The sequence below is a fragment of the Leuresthes tenuis genome, unplaced genomic scaffold (assembly GCF_036924035.1).
Source record: "Leuresthes tenuis unplaced genomic scaffold, fLeuTen1.0.hap1 SCAF_20, whole genome shotgun sequence".
Classification (NCBI taxonomy): Eukaryota; Metazoa; Chordata; class Actinopteri; order Atheriniformes; family Atherinopsidae; genus Leuresthes; species Leuresthes tenuis.
Genome location: NW_027325374.1, coordinates 5,960,925 through 5,978,113, shown reverse-complemented (window position 1 = coordinate 5,978,113; position 17,189 = coordinate 5,960,925). Strand labels below are relative to the sequence as shown.

The 17,189-nt window shown below is 39.1% G+C and overlaps 2 protein-coding genes and 1 non-coding gene across 4 annotated transcripts in view; 1 reads left to right on the top strand and 2 right to left on the bottom strand.

Annotated features, from left to right (window-relative positions):
* Positions 1–738: 738 nt before the first annotated feature.
* LOC140279086 (U5 spliceosomal RNA) lies at positions 739–853 on the bottom strand. The gene has a single exon (XR_011909284.1). It is a non-coding gene; the product is annotated as a U5 spliceosomal RNA (small nuclear RNA).
* Positions 854–2,578: 1,725 nt separating this feature from the next.
* On the bottom strand, positions 2,579–9,859 carry mfsd13a (major facilitator superfamily domain containing 13A). Its single transcript, XM_072373240.1, has 9 exons — positions 9,724–9,859; positions 7,559–7,816; positions 7,325–7,404; positions 6,204–6,653; positions 6,001–6,121; positions 5,671–5,767; positions 4,847–5,018; positions 4,132–4,325; positions 2,579–3,238 (listed from the first exon to the last, which is right to left on the bottom strand). The coding sequence occupies exons 2-9, from the start codon at positions 7,724–7,726 to the stop codon at positions 2,991–2,993; spliced, it is 1,530 nt and encodes a 509-aa protein (XP_072229341.1). The 5' UTR covers positions 7,727–7,816; positions 9,724–9,859; the 3' UTR covers positions 2,579–2,990.
* A 2,950-nt stretch (positions 9,860–12,809) lies between these two features.
* The window catches only part of sema4gb (sema domain, immunoglobulin domain (Ig), transmembrane domain (TM) and short cytoplasmic domain, (semaphorin) 4Gb), a 44,379-nt gene continuing 39,999 nt past the window's right edge, over positions 12,810–17,189 (top strand). The window contains exons 1-2 of one of the 2 annotated variants that reach the window (XM_072373233.1): positions 12,810–12,896; positions 13,048–13,144. The gene's annotated coding sequence lies outside the window, so the exon portion shown is untranslated. The remainder of the gene's footprint in view (positions 12,897–13,047; positions 13,145–17,189) is intronic. The other variant, XM_072373232.1, reaches the window with a different exon arrangement.

Sequence of the window (17,189 nt, the reverse complement as noted above, 5' to 3'; positions counted from 1 at the left end):
GCATGCTGGTAACTCATTCTGACATAATAACAGAGTAAACTATGTAGAATACAATGAAAGAGGCTAAGTTAACTTACTGTTGTCTTTATAGCAGGGAAATACACAATATGTGTTTACTTTAGGCACATCATAATGGCATAGCAAGTCCCTAGAGAACATTTACAACTGAAGAACATAAAATTGATAACATTGTAAAGGTACAGTAACATCTAAGAATCAACATCAATTTAAAAAACCATTCACATCTGTTTTCTCGGTATTTTGTATTGATTTCAATGCTGCCGTGGGAACTCTACGTCAGTATGTTGGTGAATGGCGGCGCCCTCTGCTGGAAGTTCACGTCAAATGCAACGTATTTATTTTCAAAGAGTAAATCAATAGAAATACGCTGATAAAGTATCAGAAACGTCCCATAAAATGAGACTCTTAGGAATGAAGTGTGGTCATGTAAATGGCTTTAATTGACTTTGGTATCGAGATTTCTCGTGACGCTTCTTGATTAGGTCCGTAAATTATCAATAGACTCTGTCACTGTATGTATAGAGCTAACATGGATGGATGTAAACCTACATTTTCTGGTGAATATCATTTAGTGACGTATCGGCGTAACGAGTTTTGTTTTCAGAGGATAGATTTAGAATAAATTCGCGCTACACAAATTTGCTCTCTTGATTATTGTGCCACGTAGCTTGTCAGTCAGAATAAGTTAGTAAGATTTGATTTTTGAACAAGGAAGGAAGCCCCGCATGACGCAGGGCATCAAAAAATTAGTTAAAACTCATATTGTTCCTCTCCACGGAAATCTTTAGTAAAAGGCGAAAGATTTATACGATCTGAAGAGAAACATGAGTGTTCTGACGACTGTAAGATAGTCATGAAAAGCCATTTGCCGTAATACACTCTACAGTCATGGTGCCACAATGTAGCAACAACGACATTAATAAATAGACATCGTCAATAGAGAACTTTTGTCATCAAATCACATCACACATAGTTAAGCTATTCATAAAATATTTGAAAACAAACATTGTTTGCTTCAATTAAACTTTCAAATATCAAACGCGATGCATGATGGGTAATGGTTCGTCGTTATCCCGATAACACAGCGTTACTAGTGCGTTTTGCAAGCTTTTTAACCATGAAAAATCAGTTAAAAAGCTTTAAGACTTGTTGACAGGCTAAACGGTGAAGTTAAACATGGAATATAGTGTAATAAACGTACAATATTAAAGGTTAGAGAAAAAGAAAAAAACAACAAAAACAAAACGCATGCGCTGTAGACTTCACTTGCTCCTGTGTTTGTATGGAAAGTTTTCAGTACAAAGAATGGTGTGGTAGTTATCCTAAAGTTAAGTTTTAATGTTATAAAAACACCCACGAACCGCTTTAGTTTTGACATTTAGTGGTAAAAGGCAACCAGAACTCAACTAAACGCGTTTCACAGAATTTCAAGTCAACTTTGAGCAGTAAAACGACCGTCACCTAAACTATAATCTGAGTTTTCTCTCCACGTGCGTTTTTCGATAAATTTGGTATCATAATCTTTTCTATTACCTTTGAATCAATTTAAATAATTTTTGCACGACCCAAATTTAAATATTTTACGAAATAATTCAAGTTAAATTAATCTAATCAGGAAAAAGTGGAATCTTTAAGCAGCTGCAGTTACAAATTAACTTGCTTCTTTACCTTAAACCAAAGAGGCCTTGCCTGGAAAAGGTGTTCTTTTAATAATGCAGTTTGGCTTGTTGTTACACATTTGCTTTTTGAGCTTTTGGCAATAACTTTTAACATATCTTTAAATATTAACCATATTGAGCATTCAGTTATTTTCACTTCATTTATTACAGTTCTGTTAAACACTGTTGGATGTCTTACAAAGCTGGAACTGCAACTAAACCAGTCAGTTTTTTATCTCACCAAATGAAGGAACACTTTCAGGCATCTCTCCTTACTTTAGTCTAAAGTTTAGAGATTATTGCCTCATGACAGGCCTGCAGTGTGGTTGTGAAGAATACCTCCACATTCCAGCACTAATACTGCCATCATAAATTGCACAAGTAGACGGCCTGGCAAATCCACAGCTCAGGTTCATTGTCAGAAAACAGTAATTCCCAACTTCGACAAGCTGTTTCCTAATGATCTCTTGCGAAGAAGAGTTACTCTACATTTTGATCAAGTGTCACAGTACAGAAAAGTTTTATTGAAACTCAACATAGACAAAGTCTATTTGTGGCAATGTCTCACATTCTTTTGAAATATTCAGAAAATTTGACATAGGTTATCATTTCCTATTCTCATTTTTCATTATTATAGCAAAGTGTGTCAAAAACCGGAATGTTAGGTATACGATGGACAAATGGCAGTTTTGTGCAAAAGCATATCAAACACTGGACACATTTCAAAACACAGTTAACATCAAAATGGCAGGTCGTTCTGTAATCATCAACAATGTCATGATCAGCTCTGAAGTGCAGGTTTTATGCAGTATCAATCACCCTCTGAACACAACTGTGGAACATTTTCTTCAGTCTCATCAATAACAGACACCACAAAGTTCTGTTGTAAACCAGCACTCTTTTTCTTTGTAAGGTCATGTTACTGCTTCGTAGCAGCAAGAACATTCAAACTGTTCTCTACACCACAATAACACTTTACTACAGTTTTAAATTGGATTCTCCATATTCGGCCCGCACCATGAAATGCTGTTACCTTGGTCGGTCCAGATGCATACTAAGGATTGATTGGTTTTATGTTAGCTTTTGGTCACTGTTTTAAATATAAATATAATCAGGATTTTAATATAAAAATAAGGCAAATTTAATTTTAAAAAATGCTGTTTCATGTCCTTCCAAGAGGGATTTGTCAGCCCACTGTGCCTTTTCCCACGGTTCATATTCATGCACAGATGCTGCAGAGTAAAGAGAGACCATTATTAAAACGGATGATTCAAAAGTGTCTGTGTGCAGCTTTCTGCAGCTCTCTTCAATTCATATGGCCTTGACATCGATAAAGTGGCCATGCTGGGACCCCTGCCTCAGGGTCTTGATTCCCTGAAGCTTTCGGCCGTGAAGTGTGAAGCGAGACCAGGCGGCCAGCTGGAGCAGGGCACAGGTGATAGGCACTAACACCAACATGTAGAAGCAGCCCAGGCGTAGAGGCGGAGTTCCTGAGTTAGAGGTGATGTCAGGCGCCAAAACAGAGTCCTTCACGGGCTCCCTCTCAAAAATATCGTAACCTTGGGAAGAAAATTCCAAGATGAGAAAAAAAAAAGGCACTGCTGTCTCAATGCAAACAAAACACAAACTTTAGGCTTTTGTAGAGTAAAAATGGAGACTATGACATGAGTGCACATCTTTGATTTGCTTCATCATTAGAATACTCTGTAATTCTGGATTAAAAGCTCACCTACTTAGAAGAGACACAGAAAAAGTATAGGTTGCAGTAAATAATTGGCATAAAGTGAGATACACAGTTGTTTACTTCCAGGAAGACGTCTGCATTTGCATCTTTCTCATCTGGAGTTAGGTGAGGACACAAAATCCACGCTCATATCAGTGAGATAAATATGATGCTTGCTCGTAAGTGTTGGCAAAAAAGGAAATATGTACAGTATGTTGAAAAAACACTGAACTATTCCCATCATTGAAATGAAATTAGTTCATCGCTGGCCTCTGGGGTCATTTTGGAGTCTAGAGAGAAACAGCCTGATCGTCCCAAGTGGGAACAGTTTGGCTTTTTTTCCTACAGCATTTAAAAAAAAAAAAAAGAAATCTTAGACTTATATATAAGAGAATTATTAAGTTCTGAATTGTGAAGCTGGACTGTTAAATCATGGAACATTATTCTTTACGTTCATCTTCTTTTGTTGGCGGGTCATTTGTCCAGTTCAGCTTGTACAAGTCACACCCATTTGATCTTTTTCTAAAAATGGTTCAGGAACACAAAACATCAAGTTGTTCAACAGGTAATACGTTCACACACGTACCCACTGATTAGAGATCAGACTGGAACTCTAACAATGTGCTTGACCAACTCCGTCTTTTACAGGATGACAGCAAGCTACAGCTGCCTTGGAAAGAATGTATTCTGCAGCTTCTGAAGATCAAGGCTTAGAATTAGTGTCTGTACCTGTGTACACACAGAGCAGCCAGGTGCCGATGAGAGGGGCAAAAGTCTGGCCAGGTTTGGTCAACAAGGCGACCATCCCGAAGAGGAGAGCAGAGGTGGCCTGCTGACGTCTGTTTACCACAAAGTCCTCGTCGATCAGATCAGAAACGACCAGTTTCAGCAGCTTGCAGGTGCCCTCTGTGAACACCCGGTTACTAAAAAACAAAAAGAGGGTGACAGTCAGCTGTTTTATAGATCATAATACCTTTTTGTGAACAGCAGCCACTAAGGGCGGTTTATGTACAGAATAGAATGCGCTGGGTTGTCTGGGTGTGTCTGTACATGCTACAATGTGTATATTTAAGTAACAGCTTTATTACTTGTGCTCCATGTGCTGTTGTATCACAACAGCCTGAAGATCTGATAGAAAGAACCAAAAGCCTTCACACGGTTTACAACCTTCGCTGTGACCTATGTGGCTACTGATAATAAATCACTTTACTTTGTCCCATTTTCAGTGAAAGAAGCACAAATTAGTGCAAGGTAGTTTCTCCATGAAAGGACACAAGTTAACATTAAATGTCCCTGTGCTTGTTACGTTGAGTGCGATTCCACTGATATGCTGTTCTGTGTTTGCATGTTCAGCTTTGAAAATGATAAATCTGAAACAAAAAAAGCAAACAAAAGCTCAAACAATCACACATCCGATTCCTGATGTGAGTGCTGATGGCCATACCTAGCGATGAAGATGCACAGCAGATAAATGTGGTCAGCCCCTGCAAGCAGCATAACCACACTAAGTCCCAGTTTGAGTACAAACAGCCAGCGGATAACCTGGTATACCCCATAACGCTGGCACAGTGTCAGGAAATACAAGTTGTTCAGGTGGGGGGCAATGTAAGAGATCCCTGTGTGGGAGCAGAAGCAGAGCTGCATCAAAAACAAACGAGCAAACAATAAAATGACAGAAAAATAATCAGTTTGAGAAAAGAGGATTGGGTTGCCAGAGAGAGTGCAAGTAGGTGTAAAGATGGGAATCTATTTTATTTTGGCCATGATTACATCTGCTGCCCAGGGTAAAATAGTAAAAATCTGTCAGCATTACAGTAAATTAGGGTGATGACACAAAACTGAGGTCAAAAACCAGCAGCACTGACAGTCACCAAAGCTCCTTTCCTTAGAATTAAAAGTAATCATGAGATACTTCTGGGTCATTTCACTTAACTGGGAACCTTCCTAACCGAGAGAGACAATTCAACCGAACCCTATGTTAAGTTCCATTTAACAAAGGAAACAGGAAGGCCGCTGAGATGAAAAACGTAAACAAAGCTGTGTTTGCAAAAAGTCAGAATCCAGCATTGTTTCAGGTGAGTTTGATGCGTGTTATTGTATAAAGCCTGTGTTTTCATTTTAAAATGCCACATCATGTGGTAGATTTATGCTTTTATTACACTTTACAACACATAAAAGTGTTTCAGCACTTATGACTTTGTACGGAGCATATGATGAGAAGAAGTGCCAAGAATAAATTTGTTATTTACCACCTTAACGGGCTCTTACCAAGCAAGACTGAACCTGTATAAGCAGAGATACTGTCAGACAAGAGGTGTTCCAGGAAGAGAGGGAAGAAGTTGCTGTTGAAGTGGCAGTGAAACACCTGCAGTGGAAACAGAAAATGTTACAGATTACATTAAAATAAGAGGAAAATGTGCTTTTTTTAAATGGAAAGACTGAGAATGAGTGCTTTGTGTTGTACAGACTGTAGAGTTTTGACCAACTAGAATGAGTATATTACAATTAATCTATTAGAATATGTAAAAGTATATGTTGACAACTGACGGCTGTGATAAAATGAATGTTTGCCATCATCCAGCCTTTTTATCAGCTTACCTGAATAAGGTTCATGGACACGAACCACATGAAGTTCCTATGTTTGGTGAGCTGCTTGAGATACTGTCCAATAGTGACAGGTTTCTCGGGCTGGGTGAGTGGAGCATGGCCAACACTCAGCCTGGGACAGCACAAAGAAAGTGAGAGTAGTAACAAAGAAAAATGGTCTTGGAAAAAAAAAAGCTGTCTTTTGAAATTCTTACTCTTTTAGTGCCGACGCTTCATCTTGTTTTGGACGAATTTCCTTTTGAAAACGGCGCTGCAGCAACCGAGACACAAAGAAAAAGCCGAGGATGGAAAAAGCTGCCAGAACGACGCAGAAGAGGCGAAAGAAGTAGAAATCCTCCTTGTCCCAGAAAGAGTAAGACAGAAAAACAGAAAAGGAGCCCAAAGCGCTGAACACAGAGCAGTAAAAGTTGAGGCGCGTGCGATCAGCGGCGGACACGGCGAGGTCAGCCAGCAGGGCGCTGTGATGAAGGTCCACCATGGTGAGAAAGCCGTCATACAGACACAAGCACAGCAGGAACTGCAGGCCTGGCCTGGCCCAAGCCACCCAGAACGCCAGGAATGACAGAGCGAAGAGAGGGCCATTTGTGGAGAGAGCCTTCAGGCGCTTCAGCACCACCTCTGGAGCTGTGACCAGAGAGCCTGACCTGCGTGGAAAAACAAAAGCACGTGTCAGAAACGTTCAGTGGTAATCCATCAAATTCCTCCCTGCAAACAGACTGATGTTTGATGGCAAACAGAAACAACATTCCTGCCCGCTCAGAATCACCAAAAACAAACAATGCAGAACAAAATGTAAATGCCAATCGAGTCAAACAGCGTAGATGTGACGCACTAATACAAAACAAATATATTCATTTTCTTATTTCTAATGTGATCACCATCTGACACAGAGCCACTTTACACCGATAACACCATTAACTGATCTCGCTGACATTACTGCAGCTGATGAAAGAGTTTATTATGTTTATAGGTGCGCATGCAAAGTCAGATGCTGGAACAGTGGGTAGAAACCTGCAGACGGACTGGAAAGCTCCACATAAAGTACATATGCAAAAGAAATGTACTGGAGGAAACTGCACCCGAGTTTGAAAAACTAAAGAGAAGTTTATTTTCTGAAAGTGTTCTTCTATAATTAGAGATTATCCACCCAGAACTATATAAATGACCTCTTATGTTTGTTTTTATGTAGTGAAGTCACGTCCAAATACATGCAAAAAGAACAACTTGTCTTTTTTATGTGTATGCATTAAAAAGATTATCTAACAGTGTTTCCTCTGAGCCAAAATTAAGATGAAGGGCAGATGCAGACACTTACTGAGGGGAGCTGAGGAAGGAGCGGTCGCTCAGCCAACCGAAGAGAGGGTCGTTCAGACTGTTCCATATAAGGAAAACCGCCTGTGGAGCAGCAGAGAAGCGAGATTAAAAGACAGAAATCAGTAAATAAGTCATGATAATGGCGCATTGGTAACATGTTGTGAACATAAAGACTTAGCATACCTAAACACGTTCGTAAATGTTTAATTAACACAGTTAAAGAATCTTTGCTCACCTCTCCCACCCAGAAGGAGATTTTATCAATCTTGTAGACAGACACAAAAGTCTCCACATAATAAAGCAGGAATACATTGTGGAGGATGGAGGTAAACAGGGCCAACGAGCCGTACAACACGGCAGTGGAGAAGACACCTTGCCAGCAGCTCCAGACACTCCTGCCCATTCTTCTCTCTCAATCTCTCTGCTCCGTCCTTTCTCTGCGCCAAGCTGCAATCATCTCTCGGCCTCTCTCGGGTCACCGCCGCATTATAGCCTGCAAAAGAAAAAACATCACAGAGCAAGAGTGTAAACTCTGTGAGAGGTCAAAAGATAATGTATTCCTCTACTGTTTAACATCAAAGACAGTCTGATATTTTTGAGATTCAAGAGAAGTTCATGTATATTCCAAGTGGTTAGATCTCAGCACAAGGAAGCCACAACAGCATTAATCTTCCCACGTCGGTCTCATCACGGAGTTGAAGCAGGCCGAAGGAGTGCTGCTTTCAAAGCAATGGTACAGCAAGTGCTCATTAAAATTATTTAGTCTGTGGGCCACTGTTGCTTTCTCCTCCCACTGACCCACATCCTGCTGAGTCGTCTGTAAAACACTATCATTTCACTTAACCATTTTCATGACCACGCCAACAGTCACAATGAAAACTCCCCGTACTCCACACTGAATGTACAAAAGAAAAGTCCCACGACTGTTTTTCCGGACCACGTATTTCTGCTGCCTTACGACACTTAGGTGTCACATTTAACACTGAACTTTGGCAGTAAAAAGTGACACAGTATGAAACACCACATAAACCTAAGTATCTGCTTTCAAAGACAAAGACTAGCCAGAAGCCACACTGTGAATTACAGTTTGTCCCCCCCCCCCTCAGTCAAACTGGGGATACATTGTTCGCCACTGTGAATGCAAATGGTTGTCAGTTTCGTTTATCACCGATGTTGTTTCACTTCCCTTTTTGAAAATCCCAAGCGTATTCTCACTTGGGAGAGGTGTTCACCAAATCTTCTTACCTCACATTCTTTCATTACCCGACTACCACAAGCTCACACGTGCTATGATCTATAAACACATCCTCAGTGGTGAGAACCTATAACAGCTCAGAACAACTGTAGCGAAGGGAGATGTGAAACGTTTCGTCAGAGTTAACCACAGTGTAGTGTCAGGCACAGCTGCAAAATTGCTGCTTCACATCTTGATCACAGCGAGATAACAGGCTTGGCAAAGCGAACCTCCTTGGACTGTAGCAAAAAGCTTTTCCTATCAGATCCAAGCTCGATGCTCAGCTGGCGGTGCCATATCACATCTCTAACACCTGCCAAATCAGTTTCCCCTTGATGTCAGGCAACAAGGCGAGACACCGTCTACAAACATTCAATTCAAGTCCTCTCAGGCACAACACTTAGAGCAGTTTCCACCTGTGGAGTTGTTCCTTGGATGGGACACAAAGATGTACCTGCTAGGTTTACTCTGAAGGCCAAAACTAAGAAAATCATGATGTCAGAACAGTAAAACAAACATTTATTACGTCGTGCATCACTAGTGGCATACGGGACTATTACGAATGTGATGATAAACTCTTAAAGCTGGAGTTAGAAATATGACTAAAGGTGTGGGTAAGGAAAAAAAGAGACCACTGTTACAGAAAGACAACACAAGCACATCCTCAGCTGCAAACTTTCAAGCTGCAAACCTGAGCATTAATACGAAGTCATGTGAAACAAACTGAGGCTATGAAACCAAAACTAGAGAGAGGAACAACATTATTAATCATCCCTCTGTCTGAACTTTTGGTTTTTAGTGTGGGAGAATGAGACAGAGAACAAACATGGCTTCCTGGAAAGCGAGAAAATAAATTATAATTAACTTATTAACAAAACGAGCTACTTAGTTCACTAACAAGCTTGTCGGCTGACTTCATTTCCCCATACTCAACTATCATTCGCGAAAACTAGCTCCACACATGTTGTGAAGTTAGCTCATTGATCGATAAGTTATCTTACACGACTATCGATTATTGGTTTTGTCGTAAGTGCTAATGGATAGCGCTAGCTTGCCATACTAAATGCTAGCATTAGCTAACTGGTTAACGTAATCTTATCTGGAGATAAACTAATTGACCACTAGCCTCAAGTTTCCAGACAGAGGAACAAATACGTGTTGCGTACCAGCCAAAAACAGCAGTTATCCTGAAGAACAGACCGCGTTTGGACCGCCGGGAAGCTAAAATGTTGTCTCGGCGGCTGTGTCTCAGTCCCAGACAGACCACGTCATAACAACCACACTGGGTTACTCACACCGGTGACGACTGGAGTAGATTTGTGAAAGGGTTTCTAGCATTAAATACAAACAGATAAGAGATGCAGCGCCACTCACGGTCAAATGGAGGAACTACAGCTTCACATGGATATACATCAGATTTGAAAGAACTCTCGGTTCCTTTGCACCAACAGAGCACTTCTCTCTCAGAGCTTTCAGTTATTAAAAGTAAAGGCAAAAGGCTGTCCTTCCTGAGACTGCTTCTGCTGGAGGTTTCTTCTCCACTGTCACTTTGTTTATGCCAAGATAGAGGTCTGAATCCAAAAAACAGATTCAATACGATCCATTGATTTCATTAGAAAGACAACCTTTTATGAATCGACATTATATGAATAGAAACCATCTGGATTTGAATTAATTTTGTTTAACTGTGTCACTGAACTGGACTTATCTTTAAGCATGTTTTATTGTCTTTGATTACAGAACAGGCAACTTCTCTACTAGAAGCAGAAATGCTGTGCACCGTTAAGTAAATGATCGAGAATGCTGAATTAATCCGTTTTTTAAAAGCTGTGGTTTTCTCCAATAAACAGGCAAATCTATCCATTCTTCTTGTCTCATATTGACATGCTGTAGAGATTGACCACCATATACAAATAAAACCCATTAATTTATGAAAGTAACAGATACTTTAAATAATAACATGGTATTCTTGTGATGGACTGGCAACATGTCCAGGGTGTAACCAGCCTATTGTATGGTGGCTGCTGGGGCAGTCTCCAGCCCCATTTTTAAAGCCAATTTATCCCTGAACACAATAAATAGGCTGTACAAAAGAATGAATAGATAAATACTGTATCTGATCTGATATACAATGTATGTAAAGGGATGTACAGATATGTAGGAATAAAACACTAATTCATAAGACTTTTCTGACGAATTTAAATGTTCTTTTTGCACCCTAAATCAACTTCAAAGTATTTGTGTCTGTCCTAAGGAGGTTCCAAGAAAAATTTGAGGTATCCAAAACGAAAAAACATTGGATTGTCTGACGTGAGAAAGAAAGAAAGAAGGAGGGAGAGAAGTGTTAAAAGGTATCTAAGGGTCTCAGAATGTTTTGCATGGATAACATATAATCTCAAGTAGGATTTCTTGTGCAAAGGAAAGTGTGATATGTTGGATTAAGGAATTAAAAGCAAGAAAGGAGAACATTTTCAAAGGTTATTAATGACAAATGTATCAGATAAACTCATTCAAACTACAGGAGACATGATCTGAAATCTTCTCCACTGGCACTAAGCAGAGACTGTGAGACAGAAAACCTGCAGTTTTTGAGTTTTTCATTTGGTTTTTCCAGCAGGGGTCACTAAATGATCAGACATCACTTAAGCTTGTCATTCAGAAACTGGGTTTAACATGAGAAACAGTGATGTGTCGAGGCAAAAAAAGAGTCATTGTTACTGATAAAAAGATATGAACAAGCATTGAAATGAAGAAGATAATTGTATTTTTTGGTGATTTAATACCGTATTCAATATATATATAGTAGGCTAGTTTTAAACATCTGTTCCACCCAAAGCCTTAAAGAGATTGTGTGTGACAGGTGTCCAGGCAGAAGATCCAAAAGATGATCTTATTCCTGGGAAATATCCTTATCAGCCCCAATATATCACAGGGACACAGAGCACTGTGCAGAAGTCTTGAGCCACCAGACAAGCAGACAGATTTTCTTGTAATCTTTTAAAGTGGTCTTGAGCAGTAATTCTCGAGGCTTTCACTCACAGTTTTTCTCCGGACACTGGCTGCCTTTTCACTCATTTCCTTCCTTGTACCGTGACTGTTTTCGTAGCATGTTAAGTTTTTTTGTTTTGCGCGTGTTTGTTATGACACTGAACACTGACCTGTGAATCATTCAAGCACAAAAAACCCCAACTAACTCAAGGTATGATCCAGTGTTACGTCACATAACAGACAACTTAGCAAATAACCTATTTAGTATCTTTTGGAACTTTGGAACTAGCAGCCTGTCACAAAGACACAGAAGCTCCCATTTCTTTAGCAGCATCTTAAGAATGACAACGATAAGATCATTTGAAAGATAAAATAGTATTCTTGTACCAACCAGGTGATTCCCATAGATGTACTCACTGAAAGCTTGTTATGTCTCAGCATGGTGTGCAGTGTGTCATTAAATATCCTCCAGAAACCCAGCAAAGACCTGACACAGGACCTGAGAGATGCATCTGGACCTTCAGCTGATCCATCTACTGTTGGCCCAAGCCTCATCAGAAATGGGCTCCATGGAAGGGTGGCTGTCAAGAAGCCATTCTTAAGGAAGGGAAACAGGGAGAAAAGGCTGAGCTATGCCAAATGACACAAGAAGTGGACTGAAAATCTGTGGCAACAGGTCTTATGGAGGGATGAATCCTCCCCAGAGCCCGGACCTCAACATTATTGAAGCAGTGTGGGATCATCTGACAGAGAACGGAACAAAAGGCAGCCGACATCCAAAGAAGAGCTTTGGGATGTCCTTCAAGAAGCCTGGAGAACTATTCCTGAAGACTGCTTAAAGAAATGACAGAAAGCTTGTCTCAGAGGGTTCAGACTGTGTTGAAGAATAAAGGTGTTAAATACCAAATACTGATTTTCAAACTTATTATCATACAAACATTATTTTACTTAAATACTGGGCTTCCAGTTATGTTTGCACGTTTCAATTAATTGCTGCACATATTTCCTGTTTCCCTGGCAATAAAAAAAGATATTAAGACTTTTATACTGTATTGTGTGTAAAGGTTATGGTTATAATAGGTTATACCATCATGGAAATGATGAAATAAGTGCAAATCACAACGTAAATGTATGAAAAGCAGCACAACAATGTATGGAGAAAATATTGGAAAACGAGCTGTAAAACCGTGTGTGTGCAAAAGTGGAAGAGTATGTGTGTTTCAGAGGGAGGGGGTGGGGGACTTGGTGTTTGAGCATTGGGTAACTGCAGCAGCAGCAGAGCAGTTCAGGGTTTCGTCGCGGAGAGGACGGCAGATAATTTTGGAAGAAAGCAACAAAGACACAAAAGCAGGTGAGTCTGCGTATGTGCTTCTCATGTAACCCGCCACGCCGCGTCTTTGAGCCTCGTCGTCAGGTTCTCCCACTTTTTCTGCTCTTTAGGCATAAATATAAGCTCAGGTGAAGGTGACTGAACTGTGTGCGGTGCTGTTTTCCCCTCTCAGTGCTGCAGCTCGGGTCGGACAGGTGCACATGAGGTAGATGTCCTCACGTTTAAAGCGCACGCGGACTGATTACAAAGAAGACTTCGCTATTCAGTTAGTAAGCCAAATTAATGAAACTTAGACACAAACATTAATATGAGTCATGTTGCCGTGTGTGTGTTGGCTGTCCGGAAGTCACTGAGTGAAAACTGATTAAAAAAAACAGTACAAATAATAATTAGGCTATAGTTTATAACCAATTAATAAGTCTGTAGCTTCCTGTTATCTTTGGTAGGAGAAGCACTCAGATACTCTAAATCCCACACAGATATGTCCCTGCAATTAGATATTGAATAAATTCATATTATACTGTAAGTAGGCTAAACTGTCATCAAAGACAAACAACAATGACTTCATTTTCTTAACTAAATGCATTTATAGTTGTAAAGGTATGCATAGCACACGCATTAACATGTATAATCTATAACAGAATTTCAGATTTACTGTAAGATTGGAGCTCATTTTCACTCATTTATGCAATTATTTTCACAGTATCGGCATACTTTATGATTTGATCATCTGTGTGGCATGTGATCTTGATTACTTGAATGATTTTGCCTCTATGTTTAAGGTAAATTTGTTATATTTCTCTGCAAAGTATGGTGGAGTGGAAGTGTAAAGTTGAAGAAAAACTCTTCTGAATGCAAAGAATTCTTATGATTAAATGTAATTTTTTATTCCATTACTGCTGTTGATAACTCGTTAATGGGTTTATCAATAAACTGTACAGACAGGCATCAGAGAAACTTAGTGATACATGTGTAGTAATTGAAAAAATGTTAATATCATTTTGATAAATGGTTCTAATGAGCAATCATTTAAAAATGTAAAATGTCATTTAAAAATGTAAGAATTAACGAATTATTCTAAAATCCAGAACGTGGCAAACCCAAAAAATAAACACACTAAAGTCAGAACAAGTCATTAATTTGCTAAACATTAATAAAGCTCTACTGCCAATGTGTGAAGCACAGCATCTCTCTTATTCAAATGAACACACGAGATATGTGTAAAGAGGACCACAGGGTTTTCAATGGGTCTATAGAAAAATCGTTTTATGAGAAGAAAAAATAAACATATTAGATTGTGTTGTGCTCTTAACGAAGAAGGTGTTAAGAGGTGTAAGTAAATTAGATCACGTAAGGTCGGGAATTCATCATCTTTTTATTCATTAAAACGACTATAGTACCAGAGTGAACATTAGTACCGTAACGAGCCGTAAATCAACCCTCTTTGATTATTTATCTGGTGTGCAAATCATAATGAGTGTTATTTCAACAAAATGCTTGCAGCTTTGAACTATGAATGGTTCTGAGAAGTGCTTTATAGCCAAGTATTGAAAATATCTCTTTTTAAGCATAATGTAAAAAGTAGTGCAAACAGCAGGCAGAGAAAAAGCTTTTTTTAACTCTATTTAGCCAAATGAGCCCTGAGAAGCCGTTGTGTGCATGTGTGCATGACCCTTGCAGAAAACAGCTCTTCCATAGCTTGTCCATATTTTCAACATTAACTGAGGCATATTATTTCTATTCATAATCACGTTATAGTGAAGGTAGCCCACCGGGTGAACCCACACTCTCATTGTGAAAGTAATCATGTTTGTGCTTCAGCTCTACGCCAATATGGGATTTAAAAAGTACAGACATATTCAAGCATGTTGCACGTAACCCATTGAAACACAACAATCATCACGTGCCAGCGTGTTTGGCATTTTAAGTGGCATTAGGTGAGAAGGAATGCAAGGAAAGCTCACCTTTCTTATTGATCTATCTGCGGAAATGTCAGCTGATTTGCAAGTCAGATGTGCTTATTGGAAAATAGTTTAACCAGTCTTTGCAAATCTTTCATAAATTCTGCAGTGAATGTATTTCAGAATGTCTGATGAACATAAAAAGACACCATTACTGAAATGAGGTCAAAATGTCCCAGAAGATTTGTTGGCTGTGTGGATCAATAGTCAGGAAAAATTGAGTAAAAAGTGTTTTGTTCGATTCTTTGTCTCACATTATGCATGTGGTTTTGTTCGTGCCACTGCCAGGGCAGATGTGTTTACCTTTCCTTTCCCCTCTGGAGTTGTCATGCTTTCATAAGAGTGGCAGAACAGTGTTGTCAACACCACTGCCTACAGCACACGCAGCACTCGTGCAGTTGTGTTGGGAAACTGCTGTTTGTTGTGTGTTGCATGAGAGGAGCAGATGACAAAACCACGAGAAGAGGCTCCCCACCATCATTCATCTGCCGCCCACTATTTTGCCAATTTTTTTCAGACCATTTTTTTCTGGAGTTGCTCACAACTTTAGAACTGTCATCAAACAAGAGTCATGTTGCGCTCTTGCTTTCTCTGCATGTGTTATGTTTAAAGGAAACTGTTCTGAAACAAACTTTAATTATGTAACAGAGTCAAACTTTGTTTACAGATCCTGGGGAGCTGAATGCATATATTAGAAAGTTGTCTTGGCTCTAGAGGGAGCTATGTGAAGGCTGATAGGAAATGTTGGCAGTGCTGGTTGGGTGTGAGGACCAAGAGTTTAGAAAATACAAAGAGATTTGGAGTAAGGTGTTAGAAAAAAGGGAGTTTGTCAGACCTCAGATGTCCATCCTTCAGATCTGCTTGGGGCTACATAATTATACAAGAACAGAAAAACTTCAATATAAGGAAATTATATTGAAAAAAAGTAAACAGTTATGGTCACTCTTGATAATTACATCCTCCAATAGAATCTAAAACAAGTGAGATTAAAATAAATGTTTATATTTATGCAGATGCTAATGTGAGCCCAAATTAATAAAATTATGACAAAAAAGCTAATTATGTGTCATTGTTCAACACTGAAGAGAAGAGAGTTTTTCTGGGATTAGGAGAAAGGTTATTAAAAAAAGCAGAATCCTACACTCTGTAGTGGTGGAGGACCCTCGTGTAGACAGTTAGAAGGTTTTTTTAGAGATGTAAAACAAAGAAACTTTAATAAACTCACTGAAGGGGGAACAAACTGAAACATTGCAGTGTTAAAATCTAAAAGTATAAATAAAAAAAACAAGCAGAGGTGGCACAGCACAGGTTCAGGATATCTTGGAAAGAAGAATGGAAACCAGGTGGAATACTGAGGGAGGTAATGAAAAATGAATAACAGGTGATGATAGACAGCAGGCACCAGGTGTTAAAGAAGGCAGAAAGCAAAGTGGCCTCAAAAGAGTGCATGAGATACAAGTAAAAATAAAACGAAACTCAAGCAATTCCAAAAAACATGGTAACCATAAGACAAAAACTAGAATACTGAACATCTGAAACCCACAAACCCCAAAACAAAGTCCAGATTGACTAAAGAAACAAGAAAAACAAAAAACAGACCCTAATAATAATGACTAAAGGCAACAACACAGTCTTCAAAGATCTTGAAATCCCTGTTTTTACAATTTATAACATTGTTAAGAAGTTCCACCATCATGTAAAACTGTATATGAGGCATATTCAGCGCAATCTTTCTCAAAATGAACAGTGATACTGATGAAAATAGATTTATAACTAAATAATCCCTCTCGGTTATGTCTTATGCGTCTAAATGACCTGTTTTTTAGCTGCAGTCTTGGGGTGGAGGATGTGTAGACACCAGCCAATGTCAACATGCAGGTGTGAGAACTATGAAAACATAGTGCTTAGTTTAAATTACTGTCACACAGACAATCATACACACTCCATCTGCTGAATGTAAACTTAAATTGACGCAGCAGCTTCCACAGGGTTTTGCTGGTGTGTGGTCATGTTTACTTGTGCTTTAGAATGTAAATACTATGAAACAATAATTTCTAATTTCTCTGATTTATTGCTTTGTTTTGTGACTTGAAAGATTAACACGATTAAATAAGTTGTGTGGATTGTGGAAAAAAACATGCTCTGCGTACCAAATCAAATTAAATAGGCCTCTATGAATAAAGATCAAGTTGGAGAACACTAATACAAAAAGGCATGGAAAGGAAAGCCTAATGTTTGCAAAAACTTGTACAACTCGTCAAAGCTACTGTTTTTCTGGGATGTTAAAGCTAAAGAGAGCCTCTCTGGGAATGTAGTGCATCAGTCGTTTTTTTTTTTTTAGGAAATGCAACTC

What these genes read in the sequence shown, in the direction of transcription:
- mfsd13a (XM_072373240.1), bottom strand. Translation starts at nt 7,726, where the DNA reads ATGGGCAGGAGTGTCTGGAGCTGCTGGCAAGGTGTCTTCTCCACTGCC. An exon ending in TGTCCATGAACCTTATTCAG is followed by an intron (nt 5,768 to 6,000) that starts GTAAGCTGATAA and finishes TTTCCACTGCAG; the next exon opens with GTGTTTCACTGCCACTTCAA. An exon ending in GCTGCTCTGTGTGTACACAG is followed by an intron (nt 3,239 to 4,131) that starts GTACAGACACTA and finishes TTTCTTCCCAAG; the next exon opens with GTTACGATATTTTTGAGAGG.